The 21,994-nt window shown below is 43.7% G+C and overlaps 1 protein-coding gene across 3 annotated transcripts in view; it reads right to left on the bottom strand.

Annotated features, from left to right (window-relative positions):
* Window positions 1–21,994, bottom strand: part of LOC107313179 (plexin-A4) — a 403,220-nt gene that overhangs the window by 137,978 nt on the left and 243,248 nt on the right. For all 3 annotated transcript variants that reach the window (XM_032449091.2, XM_015861239.3, XM_032449104.2), the window contains exon 5: window positions 6,209–6,309. In XM_032449091.2, coding sequence (XP_032304982.2) covers window positions 6,209–6,309 — 101 coding nt within the window. The remainder of the gene's footprint in view (window positions 1–6,208; window positions 6,310–21,994) is intronic.

Raw genomic sequence — 21,994 nt, 5'->3', positions numbered from 1 at the left:
ACGGAAGGAGGTACAGAGATGGGGCAGCTCTCCAGGACTGGTGATCACCCATTATGCTCATAGGTACAGAGATGGTTCAGAGTCATTTGTTTAATGTCATCACCCAACTGTAGTAAAATGGGATTCCCAGGAGCCTCTGTTTCACTCGGGGCTTTATTACCATCAATAGGCACGCTCCCCATCCCAAGAATTTTCTCTTGGAGGAATTAAGAGCCCTGATCTCATTTCAAAAGGCCATTGGAGAGCTGTCACATTTGGGGCTATTTCGTCTGTGCTAAAGGAGAGGCAATGCCCAGGTGTGAAATGATGGGTACTTTAGCTATACCTCAGCAGACAGATTAAAGATTATCTAGGCTCAATGCAGAATGCTTAATGGGCCACTGTCACTCCACAGAGCCCCCCTGCTGTGTGCTCCCCTCTGTGCACAGGCTGAAACGCCGTCTCCAGTTTCGATAACTACCTGAGAAGAAGAGGGAATCACTCTGTGCCAAGGCCAATTGTGGGAAGATGACTCCATTTTCCCTTGCTATCAGATGGAGAGGCTCACGGGCCATGTGCAGTCCTGCCTGTGTGCCAGCTGTGACTGGAGAGGAGTCAAAGCAAGAAGAGATTGGAGATAACGTACATCAGCAGCTGGTTTGTTCCTGCTTTTGCCACCAGTGTGCAACACATCGATGGCTGCACCACTGCTAACACTGCTGACTGGAGACTATGAAATCAAATGAAAGATTTTGGATTTCTTGCTATTATTCTTTCCACTTCACTTATTCTTTTTCCCCATCACATACTAACAGCACATACCTGGCACTCTCCTGTTCCAGTGATCATAGAATACCCAAAGTTGGAAGGGACCCATAAGGATCATCGGATCCAACTTCTAAATGATAAATGTCCCCAGATATCTCAGATACACAGGGATGCCAAACATAACATTTACAACAGCTCTGAGGTTCCCTGTGAGCTGGAAAATCAGCCCAGCTGGTTACAGGTTGACAAGGCCATGCAGGATTTAAGTTGGAAATCATTTGCTCCTCATGTGCCTAGGCCACGATTGACAACTGACCTTTGATTCTCAGTGCTCTGAAGACAGATGGAACCAGCCTATGTCAAAATGATGTTGAGACAGGAAAGGAGACAGAAATCTTTTGCCATGAAGAAAATGTCCCAACTATGTCTGCCAAGACTTACTTCCTCATTACACCAGGTAAATTCAAAGCACTTATAACCTCCTTTCTGACGGCACTCCAGTTTGCACCTCAGGACAGAACAGCATGGAGAATACAGCTCAGATTCTGGTTTCTTACAGTGGAAGCTGAGTCCATATGATCACAACCTGAAGGAATCTGTAAATTACACTTTCATCACTATTTGTTAGAGCCCATAATGGCACAGGACTCAGTGCAATATTCCACCTGCTTGCCCTGCTGGATGCCAGTGCCCCTCTGTAGCAATTAGGAAATATTCCTTCCCCTGCAGAAGTGAGGCTGGAAAGACTGGAAAGGAAAAGAGAGGAGGTGAAGGGGCAAAAGAAACAATCTCACCCTGAAAGACAGTCACAGTCAAGCAAGAAAAAGACCCTTCAAAACAGGTCTTATTGCAGCATCTGTAGGCGGCTTAGGTTACTTGAGCCTCTCTAGTGATTCAGAAGACTTTGACCAAGAAAGTTAAAGCCAGGGACGATCAATGAGCCTCTGCAAACAGCATCGCATCAGGTTACCAGCTGAGACGAGACAGTGGGAGCTGCACTCTGTAGTGTTTTTTTTCCCCTGGTCTGGCAATGAGTCTGAGGAGGGATTACAAAACCTCCCTCCTCCTCCACACTAAGCTCTCATTCTCTAGAAAATTATTTTTCTTTGATTGCCATTTTCTTCCATATGATGTAAGAAATGAGCATGATCATTTCTGCGTGCAGAAGCACCCTTCAGCAACGAGGTATCTGGGAAAGAGCAGGAGAGTAGAAGGGCACAGAGGGCATAGAGCTCAGATACCAATGTAGATTACAGCATAAAGCCCTTCTAAACAGGGCTTATCTTTTGTGGGGGAAACCAAAAAACCCTCACCTGGCTTCTCCAGTGTTTCATAAACACCATCATCTTTGCTACAGTTATGTAGCTAATAAGTGGACAATCAGTCTTTGATGGAGTCAACCAACCTAGAGTCCACCAAAGGCATCCAAGAAGGTGGTTGGTATAACCCACATGTCAGAATGTTCTGGTATCACTTCATTCATGAGGTGAGGATGACTAAAGGGAACCATAACATCGTAATCCTACAGTCCAGAAGTAATCTCCTGCCACCCCCTCTTCAGCTTGGGTACAATTGGACCAGAGGGAATGGTTTCAAGCCATGGCAGGGGAGATTCAAGCTGGACATTAGGAAATATTACTTCTCAGAAAGGGTGGTCAGGCACTGGAATGGACTGCCCAGGGAGATGGTGGAGTCACCGACCCTGGGGGTGTTCAAGGAATGACTGGATGTTGTGTTGAGGGACATGGTTTAGTGGGAGCTATTGGTAATAGGTGAACGGTTGGACTGGATGATCTTTTAGGTCTTTTCCAACCTTGGTGATTCTATGATTCTATGAATTGGAGTACAAAGCCAATGGAGACAAATAATCCATAATAAAAATCCAAAATAAGAATAACTGAGGCAGAAATGAATTATTCTCCAATCACTAAACATATTGTCCTCTTCTAAGGTGGCTTTAAAAATATTTCTTATTTAAAAAATTAAAAAGTAGGAGAAAAAAAGAAAAAAAAGAGTTGTGAAATAATAGCACAAATCCTCCCTGAACTTGGGACCATTTTCCTGTATGTCTGCTGCTAATAATCAGCTGGGCAAGGAGTCCCCTTAGCAGCAAGGGCAAATCCCAGAGCAGAAGGAGGCTGGTGCCTGGGGGCTACATCCTCTCTTAAGGACATCTTGTGCACGCTCCTTCACTCTCTATCCCAGAATTAGAGGATGAAATGAGACAGCATGACCAAAATTTAGAAGGGGCAGTTAAATGGACAGAACCTGGGATGGGTCCTTTTTTCACCCAGCAATGTCAATGCATTCCCCCTTTATAAAGCCTTCTCTCTCCTTGCAGGGCTGCTGATGCTCTTTGTCTCAAATATCCATTTGGGGGGGGGGGCAGCTTAGAGTGTTAATCATGTCACAGAGACTTTATATAGGGCTGAAACTTGTGTGGTCACCATGCAAGTGTGGAACAGCGCTTGTTTGTGTCTGCTCTGGTGCTGGTGGTAGATCACAAAGAGATAATGAGGGCTCCATCCACTGCAGAAGGCTTTGTCCCATCTTGGGGGCTAACAGCCTCCCTACTCTCAGCCCAGAGTCAGAGGAGGGTGGTTGTTTGGATACAGATGAAGACAGAGGAAACTCACAAGGGCCTGGATACTGAATGGTGTCTTTGGACACCTAGTAAGACCAGAGGATGATGCAGTTCATTTCAGGCTTAGGGAAGACTGCCCTGCTCTTGTCCCTCTCTGCAGCCCACTCTTCAAGCTGGTGACATTGCTCTGACCTTGTGACCAGGCACCGCATGCCTCCACATCAAGGAGGAACAAAGCTTTTCAGCCTTGTTCCTCAACTACCCTCCCCTTCCCTCCAGCTCCCATCCTGGCCCCTCACCCCCCTCCCCACCCCCCCAGAGACTCATGAAGCAACTGAGTGCCACATTTTCAATTTACACCAACTAAATGATTCATTGCCGCCTAAAGAGTCTTGAACAGAGTCCAGGAGGGGAGCTGAGCTATAACAGGGAAAGGGGGGTAGAGGGGGACAAGATTGAGACTAAAGATACAGAGATGAAAAGCTCTGGTGACCTGCTCTATATTGGCTCTCCTCAAGGCAGAAGCCAATCAATGCCCCCCTCCTTTCTCCTGCAGCCGTCTGTGGGTCTGTCTGTCTCTTTCTCTCTCAGTGGACTCGAGTTTCTCGGTGTAAGGTTAGGACGGCAGAGCTGAGGAAATCGATTCCTGAGCCCTGGCACGCAGCCCTTTGCACAGACAGCCCAGCTTTGCCACGAGATGTTGGATGCAAAGCTGTCCCCAGGTGTCCCCAGACCTCTCATGTTTGGAAATGGGGGTCTGGGGAAAAGGGTCTGCATCAGTCTTCAAAGTGTGAATCCCAAAGTATGAGTGACCCATATGGGAGAGATAAAAGGATGGATGCTGTGCTCATCTTATAGTTTTCAGTCATTTCCCAGCCCACCAGTGTTTCTCCTGATGGTTTATACTGGATGGGAAAGAAGTGTGAAATGGATGGCATTGCTTACAGGAGATCTGACTTCCAGTCCCATTCTGTCCCAGGTCTTGGACAGCCTATATGCCTCCTCCAGCCCCTCCCAAAAGCAGCTCCCACATCAGTAGAGCCAGATTCAGCTGAGCCCCAAAATTCCTCTTAGGAGGAAAAAGAAAAGGGTCAGCATATATGAGGAGAAATATTAAGGCAGACTTCCCCAGAAATCCTTGTTCAGGATTTGCTGACCAAGCATCACATATGAGGAAAAGTCTGTTAATGAATCTTAAGGGGTTTTGATGTGCAAAAATAAGAGCTATTAACGGCCTCAGTATTATGGCACTGATACGATGAATGTCCTGAACAGCTAAACATTGCTGAATGGGATGCAGATGGCTCTTATGCTTTCAGGGATATCTAGAAGGATAAGAAAAACTTAAGCCCAGAGAGGAACACAAGACTGAACTGGATGAACTATATATCAGTTGAAAATATCCTCAGGTCAGCAGGGCTGAGAGTGAAGGCTGCAGGGCTTCATAACTATAAGATCACAGCTCAAGATTAGTTTGCCAAGGATCCCTTGACATTATTCCAAAACCAGAGAGAAGTTTGGAGTTGGGTCATCTAGGGATTATCTTAAATTAAGCAAGACTGTCATGGCTTTCAATGAGGGTCATACCAGACAAAGAACATCTGCAGAAGGTTGGGATATGGTACGAGTTTGTTCTCTTTTTGCCTGCTCCAAAAAGGAGAGGTAGAAAAGAGGATCTTTCCAACTGGATCACTGACACCACAGGTAGAGTTTGCAATACAACAGGAAGAGTTTTGAGGTAAACTCAGGCGAAAAGACAGACACTGCTATAGCAGAGTCCATCAGAATAATCACCCATCGCTGCCAAGGATGCTGAGACTTGGAGTGACAGCACCCTGCAGAGCAATGCTCATCTGGAGACATTTGGTTAGACAGATCCAGTGCACTTTCCAGCCACTCTCTCTGCTGAGAGGTTCTTGGCAAATGAGACCACTCTGCCACTCATAGCCAGGAGCTCAGCCAACCTGACACTTCCTTCTGCATGGCTTTGGCAGAGGGTTCTCTGCAGGAAGAGATTACTGGCACTGAAGGCTGCATAGAAGGAACTTCAAGATCAATAACATCATTAAGAAAGTCTACCGAAAACAAAACCAATTAGCTAATCTCCCCATCCTGAGGACACTTGGATGCATTGTTCCTTGTGAGGCACTGCAGAGGACAGCACCGCAGAACAGTGTAATAGTGACATGAGGTCTCCTCTTGGCCTGTTGCAGAGAAGCCCAAGGATATGGATACAGACAACTCTGCTCAACAGAATGGCTTGACAAGCCAAATGAGTGGAGCCAGCACAGTTGAGATGACCCACAGAAGACAAATGCTCAGCTTCATTCCACAGTGAGGCTGGAAGTTTTACTGTCCCCATGAAATCTAACTTGGATCAGATCCTTGGGTGTTCTCAGAGGACTCAGTCCCATCTAAGAGCACTGGAGATTATGACAAATGTGAAAGAGAAGAGGTTCAACCCCATAGTGGAAAGTTGCAGGTGCTGAGATAAGTTTGATTCTGGTTGTTAGCTACGGCCTAACTGCCATAATATGGAAACAAGAAAGTATTTGTCACACAGAGAGAAGTCACTGGAGGGTTTGAGTCAACACACATCAGAGTTGAGGAGTATTTTCCTGCGCAGTCAGCAGACTATGGATGTGGCACTTGAGAAGATCTGATCGGTCTCTACTGACCTTTCTCTTCCATTTTCAGCTAAAAGTTTCTTGATTAAACAAAGTCTCCCCCATCAAATCCCAGAGTCCAAACTGGAGCTGTCTAAATTCACCTGGCTAAGCCAGGGACCAAGACAGCACTTTACAGCTACTACCATGGTTGGAGAATAAGGGGCACAAAGATGGGCTGGGATGGTGACAAACACCAGCAGGTACTTACGTGTTGTGAAGCACACACCATCCACAGTGAGGGTCTCCTGAGCCCAAACACTCGCTGCAGGTCTCGTATTGGCTGCAGGACTCCACAGGCACCCGGGTGAGCTGCAGAAGGAAAGGGGACAAATCATGAGGATTTTCACAGACCTCTGCAATGGCTTTAATGACTTGGCAGAGGTGCCACACTCCCTCTACTTTTCTCCTTGTGCTCATCATCCAAAAGGACATCTCTGCTGAGCAGTCATTAACATTGGAAAAGGCCTCTAAGATCACCCAGTCCAACCATTCACCTGCCACCAATACTGTCAACTAAACCAAGTTCCTCAGCACCATGTTCCTCCATATTCTCTGAACACCTCCAGGAACAGTTACTCAACCACCCCATTGGGCAGCCTGATCCAATGCCTGAAAACTCTTTTAGAGATGTTTTTCCTGATATCCAGACCTCTTCACGTGGTCTCTCACCTTTCACTTTACATGCACACTTTCATGGGGGATGAAGGAAATCAGGCAGCCTGGGTGCAAACTGTGGTGACATGGCACCTCAGGGAAATGAAACGTGTTAACTTGTGTGGTAGTGAAACTGGCTTATCTCCATGCTGTCCTACACCGTGGTTACACATCAATCACACCTCTCTCCTTCTCCTTATGAAAGCTGAGGTCTCGTGATGTCTTTGTCTCTTTCCTACAGCCTCATGCATCTCCACTGATCCCAGAAGAGTGTTAGGTTCACACCCTAGCAGTCAGTTGTACCAGTCATAGAATCAGACTATCCTGAGTTAATGGGGCACGCAATGATCACTGAGTCCAACTCCTATCAGACCTGATGCACCCTGAGGTACTGCTGGCCCTTTTGGCTTCCAGGACCTACTGTTGTACAGAATCCCCACATTCCCCAGGGCTGCCCTTCAGTCTGTACCTATATCTAAGATTGCTCCATCCCAGAGAGGTTTCTCCCAGCACAACAGGGCCAGGAACTACCAGCCTGGGTAGTGGCAGAGCTTGCTATTACCCTGACTTTGCAGCTCAGAAGGTATCAGTTTGACCTAAAACACCCACACACTGCCAAAATAAGACATTTTACTACATTCTTTCATCCTTCCTTCCTTCTTAATTAAAGTATTTCAGGCAGAGATTTCAAAGACAGAAGGGACTGTCTAGCTGACCTCCTGTTTAACAGACCACAGGCTTTTGATTCCTATTAGGTTTCCTAAGCCCCTTACTTCTTTTGAAGCCAAACATACAATTTGGGCCCAGTGACCTGATAGTCTCTTTTCCATTGAGTAAGCTTCAGAGAGCTTCCGTAATACACAGTCAATTGCCAGTGCCTTCACCCTGGCTCATGTCACCAGGAAGAGTTTATTCCTTCAGATGATATAGTGTGATATTATACTGATGAAACACCGCTGAGAACTGTCAAATGTAAACTGCAGAACAGTTACTCATGACAGATGACAAGGGAATACACCTAGATCCTAGGGACCATTTTTTACTTGGTGCAACGTTCAAGGGAATTTGAACTGAAGATTCATTCTGATTGCATCTGTAAATGGAACAACACCAGGCTCTTTATAGACATAGGAGGGAGGTAAGGACAAAGAAGAAAAAGAGATTCTAAACTCAGTTCCAGATGGTTATGGAGACCTTTTCTATCTTTATCAGAAATAGGCTTTCTAAACCCTACACAGACACCTCATGTAGTCTATGTGAAAAGGTGCAAATCTATATTTTACCTCTGGCTGTTGGCAGCAGCTTTAGTGAACTTCAGATAGAAATGTGATAGAGTTTATTTACCATGGCACTACTGCCTGTATCAAGCCACCCAAAGAAATCAACGGCGGCTGCTTAAAGCTTTTAAGGACAAAGGGTGAATGCCAAGTAAAACCCACAAAAACACCCTTCTCAGATTCAATCCACTGCCACGCACAGAAGAACATAATCAGAACGGATCATAGAAAGATGAAAATGGGGAAATCAGAACAGCTAATCAAGTCATTCTAACTCCTCTAAGTATCAAGAAGTTTCAAAGGCAAAATGACTTGGGCTTGGATGCAACAGCTCCACGTTCCTTTAGGTGCAGACCTCAGGTCAAGAAGGAATCATCAGTTCATCAACTATACATTTCTATAGGCTGGAAGATTTCACCCAATTAGACTCACATTTAACTCAAAACTTTATCTTGTATTACAGTTCACCTTTCAAAAGGTCACACAGCTTCAATAAGAAGATAACAAGGGGTGGAAATCTTACTATTTGTATGTTGATCTTTACCACCTGTTAGCTCCACTTGGGAAAAATCTACTTATTTTTACTGAGTTATATCTATCTGCACTGTGAACATCAGAATACTTAAAGAAGAGGCAGATAATTTAGCTTTGAAAGACTCGAAGTCTGCCCTTCCTTAATCCAGATGTAATCGATCGTGTAATCTCCACCTTGTAATTAGAAAATTGTGAATACAGTTGGTAATGGCTATCCAAACCATCCCTGGTTTAACATATGGTGCTGCACAATTTATCCTCATTAGCTGTAGATAATTTTTCTGGTCCTCAGCTTCTAAGCTAGTTTACATCTGCCTTACAGAAGCGAGTTTTGGTTACAAGGTTCAAAACGTACACTTTGTTAGAATCTGGTGGTGTTGGATTCGAAAGCTGTGAGTCAGAATCCACTTGTGACTACGGCATATGAACAAGAACGAAGTCCTAGAGGACAGAAATCTACAATTTCTTTGCAAATTGCTACAAAAAAAGAGTAGATAAAAAGCTGTCTCCGTAGGTTTTATTGTTATTATTATTTAATTAGCCATCAAAGGATATCCAAGCTCCTCTCAGAGACAGAAAGCACCTACTGGGAACTGAGATCTTCATCATCGAACACACACTTGTTTTGCAGTGTATTTAGAGTAATTGTTTTCCATAGGATACAGTTAGTGTGTCATATGTGCAGGAACACACATTGCTTGTGTCACTGTCCCATAGAGCATAGCTATGCAGTGAGCTTACAGCAAGCCCCATCCTTACCCCACGTCTTGGGAAGCCAAAGTAGTTGGTGACCTGTGTCACCATTCACATTGCTGCATGTTATTCTTGCTATATAAGACCTTTTATGAGTTCACCTCAAGTTGCTTTATTGTGAGACTAATTAAAATTGTACCATGCTGGCAAATGTCTTGGGCTGTAAGTGTCACACCTTCTAATTAATAAAGGAAGAGTCTATAAAAAACAAAGAAGCTGTAACTGAAAGGGAAGCCGCCTAGGGGTCATCAGCTGAAAGGAGAAAGAACATCAAGCAAATAAGGCACATCAGAGGTCTCATTTTCCTTTGGAACATAAACTGTAATTAGTTCGGCTCAGCTTTTCAAGTTGAAAGTTTTGAGAACTGACCATGCCCCTTGGGAGCAGACAGCTTTTTATGCTTCCCTTAAGATATCTGGAAAAGGAAAGTCCATGCAACCTCCCAATTACAGTTGCCTTGCCATTATTTTGTAAGGATGAAGGGACTGAACAACGCTGGAAGTTGAAATCTCAATTGCAAACCATGGCATGATTGCTCCTTCCCCCCATTATTCATCCTTGGAATGTCTTAAGAAACATCTCAAGCCCGTTTCCTGCCCTCAGTGGGGATCCCTACATCTGATCTTTCATTGGTGAAACTTCAGCATTCTGCAACAAATATTATCAGGGTCTCAGCAGACAAAGATTTAACAAAAGCAAAGTGTCCTTCATTTCAGAGCACTACGAGCCAGGCTGGAGATATTTGTATTCCTGCCGTGGTCACAGCTTAACTGGTATTTTGGCCTCATTTCACTCCAGCAAAATTTGGATGTGGGAAGGGACTGCTGTTGTTCTAAGGGCTTACAGCCCATAGTGATGTGGTACGTATTCCCATTTTATCTGTGAGAGCCATGGCTCCAAGTGAGGTCTCATGCAACCAAAGGAAGCTTTGAAGATGTAAGCCTAAGGCACCTGGGCTTGATCATGCAAGAGGTCCAGGAATAAGCTGATTACTGAATAACAGGTTATTAAGTAAAAACTATTTAGATATTAGTTGCTTTGAAATGTTGAAGAGATTAAGTTAAATCTCCTGTTCACACAGATGACGGACATCTAGGAGCTGCTGTGCTTCCAAGGCCCTGTCCATAGCACAGTGGAGACCATCCAAGCTCCCCACTACTCACAGCTATCCAGAACAAGATGCAACCCCAGTGCCTGGGTCAGACATATGAATGCTGTGTCCTTCTCAAGGGCAGCAAGAAAACAGTGAGCACGTCCAGCTGCCTCAGCTGCAGCAGGATTGGAACAGATACTTCACTTCGTCAACACATCCATTCAGAAGTCCCCAAAGAAATCATTCATGTGTTTCTGGTTCCCAAGGACACCTCGAGAAAGCTGGCAAACCTGCAATCTGCTGTATAGTTTAGAGCTCACCTGCTATATATGACTTATGGGCTTTTTGCACAGCACCAGGGCCATCCTCACCTCTGATCGAGCTTAACTGCACCTTCTGTAGCTCCCAGCCTTGCTTTCACCCTCTGTTTCTAGTACAAATGAGCTTCAGAAAGTCATTTAAAACAAAGTGATTGAGATTTTGGATCTGATAGACAGTCGCAGTTAATCCTGTTAGAAATTTGGCTCTCACTTCTGCCATTATATATTCACAAAAGCTCCTGCTATGTGCTCAGTCATAATTTTCTGGCTCCCATTTTTGACTTTTTTATTTCAATATACATTACTTTTTTTTTCTTCTTTTTCTTTTTTTTCCCCCCCCCTTAAACTGCCAACATTCTGGTCAAAACATGAATCATTGCTCAATCTCTTCTGTTATAATTGGATGTTAATACAGAGGCAGGATTTATTCAGTCTGATGGACTAAGTTAATTTAAATGTACAAAAAGGCATCTTAAGTAGCCAATTTCCTTCCCAACAGTCAAAAGATACATTTCCAAAACACTGAACAGTGACTCTGTTAAGTTATGCAGGTTCTGTCAATGCTGCTATCTTTCAAGACTCAGCCAGCCCCGAAAAACTGCAGCAAGATGAAGAGAGGAGCTTATTTGATTTCAAAGTCTTGAATTGAGTGTTCATGATAACACCATTTATTAAACAGAGCAAGACAAAAAGCCCACCTTAGAGACCACTGGTGGATCCAGATTCTGTAGCCTTAACTAAGCTATCTGGGACATTTAACTACACATGGGGCATCCCAGGATGCCTGTTTTAATATGGTTTTAATTGGGGACCTTGACTTCCTCTGTTTTGGTCAAACTCTGACTGCAACCTCAGCAAAAAGCAGGAATGTAGAAAAGAAAAGGCCAGGGAAGCGTGTCTTAAGACTGGCAAGAAATAGGAGATGTGTTCATGTAGATGACTGTGAAGCTGGTGGGAGAGGAAAGAGATGCTCCTGTGGGGACAGTGGTGAGGCTTTGAGTTTGATTCCAGCCTGTCACTCTAGCATGATGAGTAAATAACTTGCAGTCCCTCTGGGGACATGGAATGTCATTTCTCATCAGACGCTCACAAACGCTTTGTCTTCATTGTAACACCCTTCCCAGTAAATCCACGCTTACGCACTTGGAAAACTGGAAGCTTTAATTAAGGAGAGTTAATTGGAAGCAGCAGTAGCTGTCAAGGACAAATGACACAATAATTAAACTGGGGGTCAATGTACCCCCGCATGGCAGGGTAAATTACCTGTCCAAATATGCTTGTTCACAAAGAGCTTCCTACCTATAGCTGTGTTTGTGTTGCTCCTCCCCTTCACTCCCTTGAGTTCTCCTGAATGTTTTTGGCAACAGAATTCCATATGGTTTTACCAGAGCAAAACTCCAGCCACATCTACAGCCCACTGACATGGAGGCAAAGCAGAAGCAAGATGAGATACAGAAAGATTTAGTGCCCATGGTCTCGAAGTTCCAAAAGCCCCAAAAGTTTTTGGGATGAGGCTGAGAGATGTCTGCTCCTATTGGATGTTCTCATGATGAGCTGTTGATTACCCTTATAGCAGTACAATTTCCATTGCACACATTGCAGCGCAACTTTCTTCCCAAAGCTAAAAGCTCAGGGTCTGTCACTTGATGGAGTCTAAAGGACAGCATTTGTCTGCTCTGTTTTAGATGCCTTCCCAGGGATAAGATAAATCATGCCCTGCATGTACCTAAGTCTGTTCGCTGAGCATAAAGGAGTCTAGACAACCAGGTCAAACTGAGTCATTTACAACATACAAGGTGAATTCTGGGTGAGGTCCACAACTTCTATAGGCAATTCTCTGAGCAATCCTGGCCAATTTGCTCTACCTGTCATGTTCAGCCTGCATTTCTCCCTAACAAGTCCTGGTTGTTTCTGATCTATGCTTCCTTCTTTTCCTTATCCCATGGTCAAGCATTTCAGCCAGTAAATTGGAAACCAAATGAATAAACTTCTGTCCCCTGGTGCAGGATAAGTTGGACTTGATGATCCTTATGGGTCCCATCCCACTGAGGATATTCTATGACTCTAAAACTATAGGATTATCCCCTAAAAGCACAGTCAGGCTACAGAGACTGTCGAAGGCAATTTGAAGAACTGCCTTCTCCTCAGTTGTGGTCAGACTTAAAATCTCTCATAAAGGCATATATATAATAACACAAAATAAATGTACAGGTTGGCAGAAATAGCTCACATAGCCCCATTCCTTACCTTCAGCCATTGCCATATGGTGCTAAAGGAAATATAAGAACAGCTTCTCTCCCAGTCATGAAATGGAGCATTTGTTTTATTCCCAGACACCCTCGCATACACCCTCCTTCAACCTCTCTCCTTTCATCACTGCCTCCTCTCCCTTTATAAGTAATGCTCCACGTAGTGCCATCAAATCTCAGCTGACACAAGCTCTGCTGCCTGCCACAGGCAGCATCAATTGAAGTGATAACATCAGCTGAAGAATTATGAGGTCACGCTGGTTAATCTGCAAACCAAAACCTTAAGATCTGAAGCAGGGAGAGCCATGATAACCCCTGCTTGCAGTTCACCCCGGACTGCAGCAAACCTGAGAGACACAGACTTGGGATTTTCCAATGTTATTATTAATACCTCCATGGAGCACTCACCACCAATGGCTTTAATGAGTATTTCAGTCAAGAGTTAACCAAGATCCGGGAAGAAAACGTAAAGCAGGCTGTTCCCAAGCTCTTAAATGTGTGTCTCAGTTTAATAAATGAGAGAAAACCAGACAGAGCTTACTGCTCAGGCTGACGCCTGCGAGAGCTCAGAGTACTTCCGAGGTTTGGGTGGTAATTAGTGCTGCCAAAAAGGCATTTACCAAGCTGAAATGTGGGCAACTATTTTGGGTCACATCTATTTTCACACAGAGGGTGGTGACGCACTGGAACAGGTTGCCCAAGGAGGTTGTAGATGCCCCATCCCTGGAAGCATTCAGGGCTGCCCTGTCCCATCCTTCAATGTCCATATTTCGAAGGGTTAATGGCATAACCCAGCATTGCAAGCACTACACCTTTTTTTCCCAGCTTTCTCAGACATTAGTCATGTCATAAAATGAAAGTTCAAGGACATCTGATTCAGGCATCATATAAATGCATAACATTTAAGGTCAGAAGGGACATTTAGATCGTCTGTTGTCACCTCCCTATTCATCATAGAATCATAGAATGGCCTGGGTTGAAAAGGACCTCAAAGATCATCTAGTTTCAACCCCACTGCCATAGACAGAGTCGCCAACTACCAGACCAGGCTGCCCAGAGCCAGGATGGTATCTGCTAAGGTATCTTCTAATAGGAGAAACTCTGTGCAAGGATAAAGGCAACTGATCCTCTCATCCCTCTCAGTCATTGCTTTCTAGGACACAGCTCCTGCTTTCCAGCCTGACCTACATTCCTTCTTAGGAGACAGAGAAGTTTGCATTTGTTTTGTTTGAGGTGCTGATGACACTGAATCTCTCTGTCCTCACCATCGTTAATGCTGAGCTCATCATTGCACCACTGAATATTTTAAATGCAGGATTTAATACCAACTTCCTGCTCATTCACAAACATTTTCAATAGCTTTGGGCCCAATACTGATCCCCAGAGAACACTTCTGGGAAAACCCTCAGGCCTTTTTTGCTATTTTTATCATGATTTGGAAGGCAAAGACAGAAAAATCACACAATAAAACTGAATTATTTTCTTAAAGAATGAAAAATAACATATCTTTCATTAAAAAAAAAGATCCTTACCCAATGGCCATTTGGCCTAATTTGAGAGCGAGTATGACAAGCTTCAGACTTAACCAGGGACTTTAATACTCAATGTCCCTTAATGCCCCTTCTAACCACCACACGTTTTTGACACAGAAAGTGGTGACGCACTAGAACAGGTTGCCCAAAGAGGCTGTGGATGCCCCATCCCTGGAGGCATTCAAGGCCAGGCTGGATGTGGCTCTGGGCAGCCTGGTCTGTTGGTTGGCGACCCTGCACATAGCAGGGAGGTTGACACTGGATGGTCATTGTGGTCCTTTTCAACCCAGGCCATTCTGTGATTCTATGAATTACTAAAGCAGGAGTGTCTCAGAACTGCACCTAAGTTGTGCATGCTGTCCCCAGGATACTTTATATGGGGCATTACTGGTCTCAGGTGGGCAAAAAGGGGCCATGCACTATCCAGTGCTTCTATGTCACTGCTAAAGTTCCTCAACAAAGAACCTAAATATCTGGAAATGTGTGGGATTATTAAATGTGTTTCCTGAGGCTGAGATGACTACGTTGTGACTACAGACATCACAGAGGTACAGCAGCATTAATGCAGCTGGCTTTGTCAGCATCCCAAAGCATGCATTTGGGCCCTCCTTTCTGCTGCCTCCTGGTGATAACTCTGAATTCAGGCATTTGCATTAATTGTGCAAGGGCACATTTGCCTTTTGTGCTCCTTTAATTTTTTTCATATCTTTTTCATATCTTTTTCTCCAGCCAAAGCAGAAGTTGAAAGTCACACCGCACCTCCTTTTGAATGGAAAGACATAAACAGCATCCACATGGCATGAGGCTCTGTAGAGAAACAGAACTTTTGTCCCCGTAGATAATTGATTCAAATCTGATTTAAGGCCTTCAACACTCCTCGGTACTGTTTTGGTACTGTAGGAAGCAGAGATCTCATTTCAGCTCCCAGCTGCCAAGCACTGAACTTACAAAAGCTGCTGCTGAGCAGGAGCGCTGCCTGGGGGGGGTCAAGGACCGGGGCTATGGGGTGACGGTGTTGGACGGCTGCTGTATGAACACTGCCAGCTGGCCCATGCATAAAGCATGGAGACCCAAGAGACCCCGTAAAGCCTCTGCCAGCTCCATCCAGGTGGTTTCCAAACTGGCATCTTGAAAGGGAGTGGGATTAACTCACTGAAGCATCTTAAAGGAGACCTCTGCATCCAAGATCAAAGCCACGCTAGCTTCAGGTCTCCAATTACACCTGCCCCCCTTTCAGACATCTCTTACAAAAGCACACAATATGATTTGAGCTGGGGAACTTGCTCGGGTGCATTACACAGTGCACACCACGCCGCGAAGAGAAGGAAAAAAAAATCCCCAAACAATTCTTTTGTCCCTGTTCATAAAGAAGGGAGGCCTGTTTGGCACACAATGTAAGGGGAAAGAAACAAGAGCAAAGAGTAGGGTCAGATCCTTGGAGAGCCCCTCTGAAACACAAGCCGTGCTGTGCAGCTGGGACAGCAAAGTCCTCCTTGCTCCCAGGGTAGCTCCACATCTCCAGCCAAGCAATGTCTGGGCTCCCTCAGTGCAACCTTCAAATACTTGCAGGGAGCTTATAGGCAGGACTGGCTTTTTGCATGGACTAACAGAGATAGGACAAGGAGGAATGGCTTTAAGCTACAAGAGGGGAGATTTAGGTTAGATGTTAAGAAGAAATTCTTTACTCAGAGGGTGGTGAGGCAGTGGCACAGGTTGCCCAGAGAAGCTGTGGATGCTCTATCCCTTTCAAGGCCAGGTTGAATGGGGTCCCAGGTAGCATGATCTGGTGGGAAGTAACCAGCCCATGGCAGGAGGGTTGGAATTGAATGGTCTTTAAGGTCCCTCCCAACCTACACCATTCTACTATGTTATGATTCTGGCAGCAATAGCAGTGATTTCCTCATTTCTCCCTTTTACTCTTCATTTTCTTTAACAGCACTTTTCACCTGAAGACCTCATAGCTATTCAGAGAGGGGACAGGGAGCAAAAAGCATCAAGGATCAGAAGAAAGTTAGTCCTAGCCCTGAAATAACTGTCTCAAGGTCCAGCACTACGTCTTTGTTGGCATGAGAAGTGATACTACCTTTAAACTACCTATTCTCTATGTCTAAATAGTAGGAATGGACCCACAAGGGTCACTGAGTTCTCCGATACCTGTCTGTCTTTCTGTCTCTTACCCGTCTGCCCAGCAATAAGGTACATCCTGGAGGAATAACATTACCTCAGTCCCTGAAGGTTACATTCCCTCTTCCAGAAACAGGCATCCCTGCGATATTCTGTTATTCATTTTAGTTCTTATTTCACATATTGCTCCTGAATCAGCATCTCCAAACACCTTTCTCTGAATGGAGACCTCATTTATTGCTTTGGAGATAGAACGTTTCATAAGGAAGGAAGCCCAGCCAGGTAGGAGCACAGCTCCAATCCTTCTCTGGCCAGAGACCCACATCTGAACAGCTCATTCTCCTTCCACTTTATATTGCCTGAGAGTCTCTGATAGGGACAGGAAGAATATTTTTACAGTAAGGGTGGTGAGGCACTGGCACAGGTTGCCCAAAGAGTTGGTGGATGCTCCATTGCTGGAGACAACCAAGGTCAGGCTGGATGGGGCTCTGAACATGTGATCAAGCAGTAGGTGCCCCTGTTCATCAAAGGGGAGTTGGACCAGATGGCCTTTCAGGCTCTCCTCCAACTCAGTATTCTATGAGGAACACCATTCAGGACTATTTTCCCCATTGCTTACGAAGGAAGCCTTGCGTGACTATACAAGAGGGAGACTGAATCTGGGCCATTTTCTTTAGCCACTTGATGAGAGTGTATCTGCGTCTCACAAGGATGCTGTGAAGCTCTGGGTCTAGTTGGACTGCCCACTGCTTAATGGGAGATGTTTAGAAAGATATGTGCTGAATCCCTGGAAACATTTAGCACTGATGGTTTATTTTCCTATAAGACACGCAGCATTGCCAAGCTGGGGCTCAGAGCAAACATCTCCCTGAGGAAGCCTATGACCTCAGTTATGCAGATGACATCAGACAATCAGTTTTCTTCTGGCTTTCGGTTCTATGAAGTAGTCACCAAATAGTTGCAACAATAATTGCCAGCCTCTGCTGAAAAGAGCTTAGCAAGGCATGCCGACCTTATGTGACGTGTAAACTTCTTTTTATTATTATTACTATTATTACAATTGCAGATGGCTTTTGTCTTGCTCAGCTTTTAACTACATTTTCTCCATCAGGATTTAGATTTCAAAAGATAAGTAGCTTGACCCAATGACCAGGCCCATAATGGGACTGCTACTGTAATTGCTGTATCTGCAAGACAAGGAAGAATTGCCACCTCTAGATTAGCCCCATAGACAGTGGAGATGAAGTTTATAATCATTCTAAATGTGTTTTGTTTTCTGCTGATGCATGAATGTCTCAGCAATTAGTTTGCTGTCTTAGGATTCCATTTTCCACACAAGCTATTTTTTCCTGAGTTTTTACATTGGAACTTTTGGATATTATTGACAATGCAGACTTTTAAGGTAATTTGCAATGAAATGACTATTCCAGCACGATGATGGTGCACGAGGTTGGATTTTCTGATGTTTTGTGGTGCATTGCAGATCTAGAGCATCTGTGATACTGACAACGCTGGGAAAGATGAGGATGTTAATTAATGGTGTAAATGGGATTTACCAAGCTAAGATTAACTCATTGAATTCCCATCAGATTGGCCCAGGTAACAAAGAACCCCTGATCCTCTCCTGCTCATCTGCTGCAAGATCTCAGACAGATGCCCTGAAACTTCCATCTTTTACCTTGAAACCTTTTTCCCTTGGCCTGTCACAACAGATCTTGTTGTTTTCATGATCTCATGCCAAATTCACAATCCCTCAATCATCATAAATGCTGTTTCCTGTTGCTTTTTTTTCCTACTGCACTTTTTTTTTTGTGTTATTGCAATGGTGGCAATGTTATTTTTTAATATTCCTTGGCTAATAAGAATCCGAAACCTCATTTAGGCAATTAGTGAGAATGTTTCTGTATTTAAATCCCCTGTAGAGGGAATCAAGGCTACCACTGATGATTCCTACCTGCTATTTGACTTCCAAAGGCTTGAAGCGTCTGGACAGGGAGCTAGGAGATATGGGTTATTAGTTTTCAGTAGGTATGGTAAAGGGAGGATGGTTGGACTAGATGATCTTGTAGGTCCTTTCCAACCTTGTGATTCTATGACTCTATGATTCTGATAGATCCCTACATTTGAAACCAGAGTACCTTATGGAAATTCATCAAAATGTGTTCATTTTTGAATAAAAACTGAATCGATTCAATGTCTCCCTCCAAAACAGTTTTCTGCAGAAATCTTCCTCTTTCCATAAAGAAAAACCAGAAGAATTAAATTGTCTCTGGATGGCAATGGGTCTGATTGACTGATCTCGACCAACTTCCACTTCAGTAGAGAATTAAGTCATACTTTAGCATTACCTCTTCTGCTCCCTTGAATTTGTTTGTGATCCTTTTTGTCAGTTGTACACTTTGTCAAGCAGAAGTTGATGCATGGCTCTTCTTTGAAAAGGAGAGCATGGAGATCAATTAGTCAACCTAGAAACTGGCAAACTCTTAATAGGACTGTTTGACTGCCACAACATGGCAACTAAATAGAGATCTATCTAGCTTGTAAAAAAGTATTAGCCTTTTTGTTGACATCTTCATTTATCAGATGGTTTATTCATTGAACGATGAGATGGATGCAGCAAAAAGCAGAGCTAAAGACCACCAGCTACCCCATCATCGTACAGCCAGGCAGCCCACGGGTGCTTTTTAGCAATGAAAACGATATCAGACATCACTTTGGCAAAATAACTGGGATTAAAGAATGAATTATACATTCAATTTATATAGAACACTTCCTTAATTAATTGGCAATTGACCGTCTTAATAAAACCTCATACACATCCTTCTTTGTCTCCTATTTATGTTGTCAAGTGAATGAGATGTTTCAGAATAGGAGTAAATATCCTGCAAAAGTCAAGCTCTTGTGTGAGGTATCTCCATATTCTGTAGTACCTGCAGGCTGGTTTATATCCTGAAGAACTGACTTCTTAAGTCGACACTTCTTCTAAACCTTTAGGTCAACATGCCTTTGTTTTGTTTTGTTTTAATTTAAATTCAGAATAAAGATTTGCATTCAAAAATCATGTTTTTTTTCTATATTTGCTGGCAAATTTTTATGAGGAAAATAAAAAAGCACCTTATTCATTATCCTAAGAAACCTGCTCTCTGTATGGAGTCGTAGAACCACAGAATCAATAAGGTTAGAAAAGAATTCTATGACCATCCAGTCCGACTGTCCACCTACCGCCAATATTAGAGATCTAGAGATCTTTCTGCTGCAAAAGCTGTTCTGTGACTGTTTGGGAAAGCATTGCCTTTATTACAGACCACCGAAGGCCAAAATAGCTTCACACTGTCAGTGGCAAAAGTGGTAAATGAGAACAATTTATTCTCTCTCATCATGAATTCAGGGGACAAGCAGAAGAAAAGGAGATAGAGAGATGCTCTTCAACCTGTCCAGCAATGAGAGGGAAATCAAAACACCTACTGGTAGATAGAGCAATTCCAAGCCTTCTAAACAAAGCCAAATTCCCTGAGCATCCCTTAGCTCTTCTACCTGCCAGCTGCTGATAAGCTTGGGACAAAACCAACTGACAACTGACTGTGAATGAGATGGAATCAGAGCGCAATTCTACCCTTAATGAACTGTTTTTCATTTTTACTTTTGTTTTCCTCAATCCACTGCAATTCCTACTTCTTTTTAAGGGCTGGAAACTCAAGTCTTGGTGGCCGTGCTTGTGCTACCACAACCACAAGCTCACCTCATCTATGGGAATTAGGGCTCAGGGAATTGATAACCTGTCCATCTTGATGGAAACCTCTTCCATTATGTGGTAGAAGGAAAGTCATAGCATGGAGAAACTTGGAAGATGTATGCCTGGGGATCCATCCAGGGTAGACGTGACACCAGTAACACTACAGATATACTTCTCTACATCATAGTTGAAGGTCATTTGGTTTCCATCATACATCTCATTTTCAGGAAACTGTAACTCAAGTGTTATACTGCATGGAGTTGGAAAACCCATGACATGACCAAACCAAACTAAAACACAAAAACAACCCCACAATGACAAATCCATCTATTCTAAACTGATTTTTTCAACATGAAGAGAATGTTGAGTTAAGTTCTGTTTAATATTCTGTAGAGGAGAAAATACCGAGACTCAGAGAGGAGTTGTTTACTACAGAGATGGAGGAGCTCTTCTGCTCTTTTCTTCATCTTTTTAGTTAAACTTTAAGGAAAGGCTGAAGATTGCAAATGTGATATTTGTCTAGGAAAGGTTCCAGCATGAGGAATCACCGTTTTTCCTCTTCGTTCTGAAAGACCAGTCTATTTAAGGTTCAAAAGCATATGCTGCTCCCCACTTAAATTCCATCCATTTTGTTGTTGGCTGCAAGTGAGAGGATGCCACTTCTCTTCATCTGGCTCAAAATCATCGTGTTGCTAGATTGTACATCACGGATTATTCACTAAATCTTGGTTATGTGACAATGTGACATCTCAACAGAACTCCCTGCCAGTACTGTGTGAAAATATTCTCCACTGATCCTACTGACAGAAACCAAGTCATTTGCATCTGAAATTGCTGCTGTCTTTGAAAACACAAAAATGGCAAGCAAATAAACCTCCACCTACCCTGCTCCCACCTCTGATATTGCCTATTACCTGCCAGAGTCATCTAAATTTGCATCCAGCTTCCAAGGACAGGAATATTGAATTTTGGACCTGCTGAACCTGAAAAAACAACAAATTTTGGTCCCAAGACCCTGTTCTGTGATGTGAGATTTGTGGCATAACCCTCTTCTACCTTTTGTCTTCACTCCTTTTATCTCCCTATCGACCATAATGTCCTTAGTGCAAAGCCCCAAGTCATAGACCTGGGGAATCATAGAATCATTTGAGTTAGAAAGGACAATTAAAGGTCATGTGGTCCAACTCCCCTGCACTGAACAGGGACACTTATAGCTAGATCAGGTTGCTCAGAGACCCATCCAGTCTGACCTTGAGTGTCTCCAAGGACATAGAATCTGCCACTTCTCTGGGCAACCTGTTCCAGTGCCCCACCATCCCTATTGTAAAAATCCATTCTAGATGTCCCTTCTGTTAAATGCTCCACAAATCTTAATGAAGCCTCATCTCCACCTGTACTTGTACTTGTACAGCAAGTAGTCCTGCTACAAGTTCTCCATCTGTATTTCTCACTACATCTCTATCAGTAAGAAGCTTCAGTAGACATATGGACATTAATGGCAATAAAAGTCCTTTAGAATACCAATGCAGGCTTGTTCTAATTAATCAAACACCAGCAACTTTGGAATCAACAAGCACACAACTGAGTGAAGTCTCAAGTAAAAACACTTTAGCACTTCTTAGGTGATACAGGAGCACTGCAAAAACGTCAAACCTAATGTCATTATTCAAGAACAGGAGCACGCGATTAGACAAGCAATTATAAACAGAGTAGCTTAACATAAAT

This window comes from Coturnix japonica, chromosome 1 (assembly GCF_054131305.1).
Source record: "Coturnix japonica strain WE chromosome 1, WE-NBRP24, whole genome shotgun sequence".
Lineage (NCBI taxonomy): Eukaryota > Metazoa > Chordata > Aves > Galliformes > Phasianidae > Coturnix > Coturnix japonica.
Note: the sequence above shows the minus strand (reverse complement) of the source record. Positions and strands in the feature narration are given on the sequence as shown.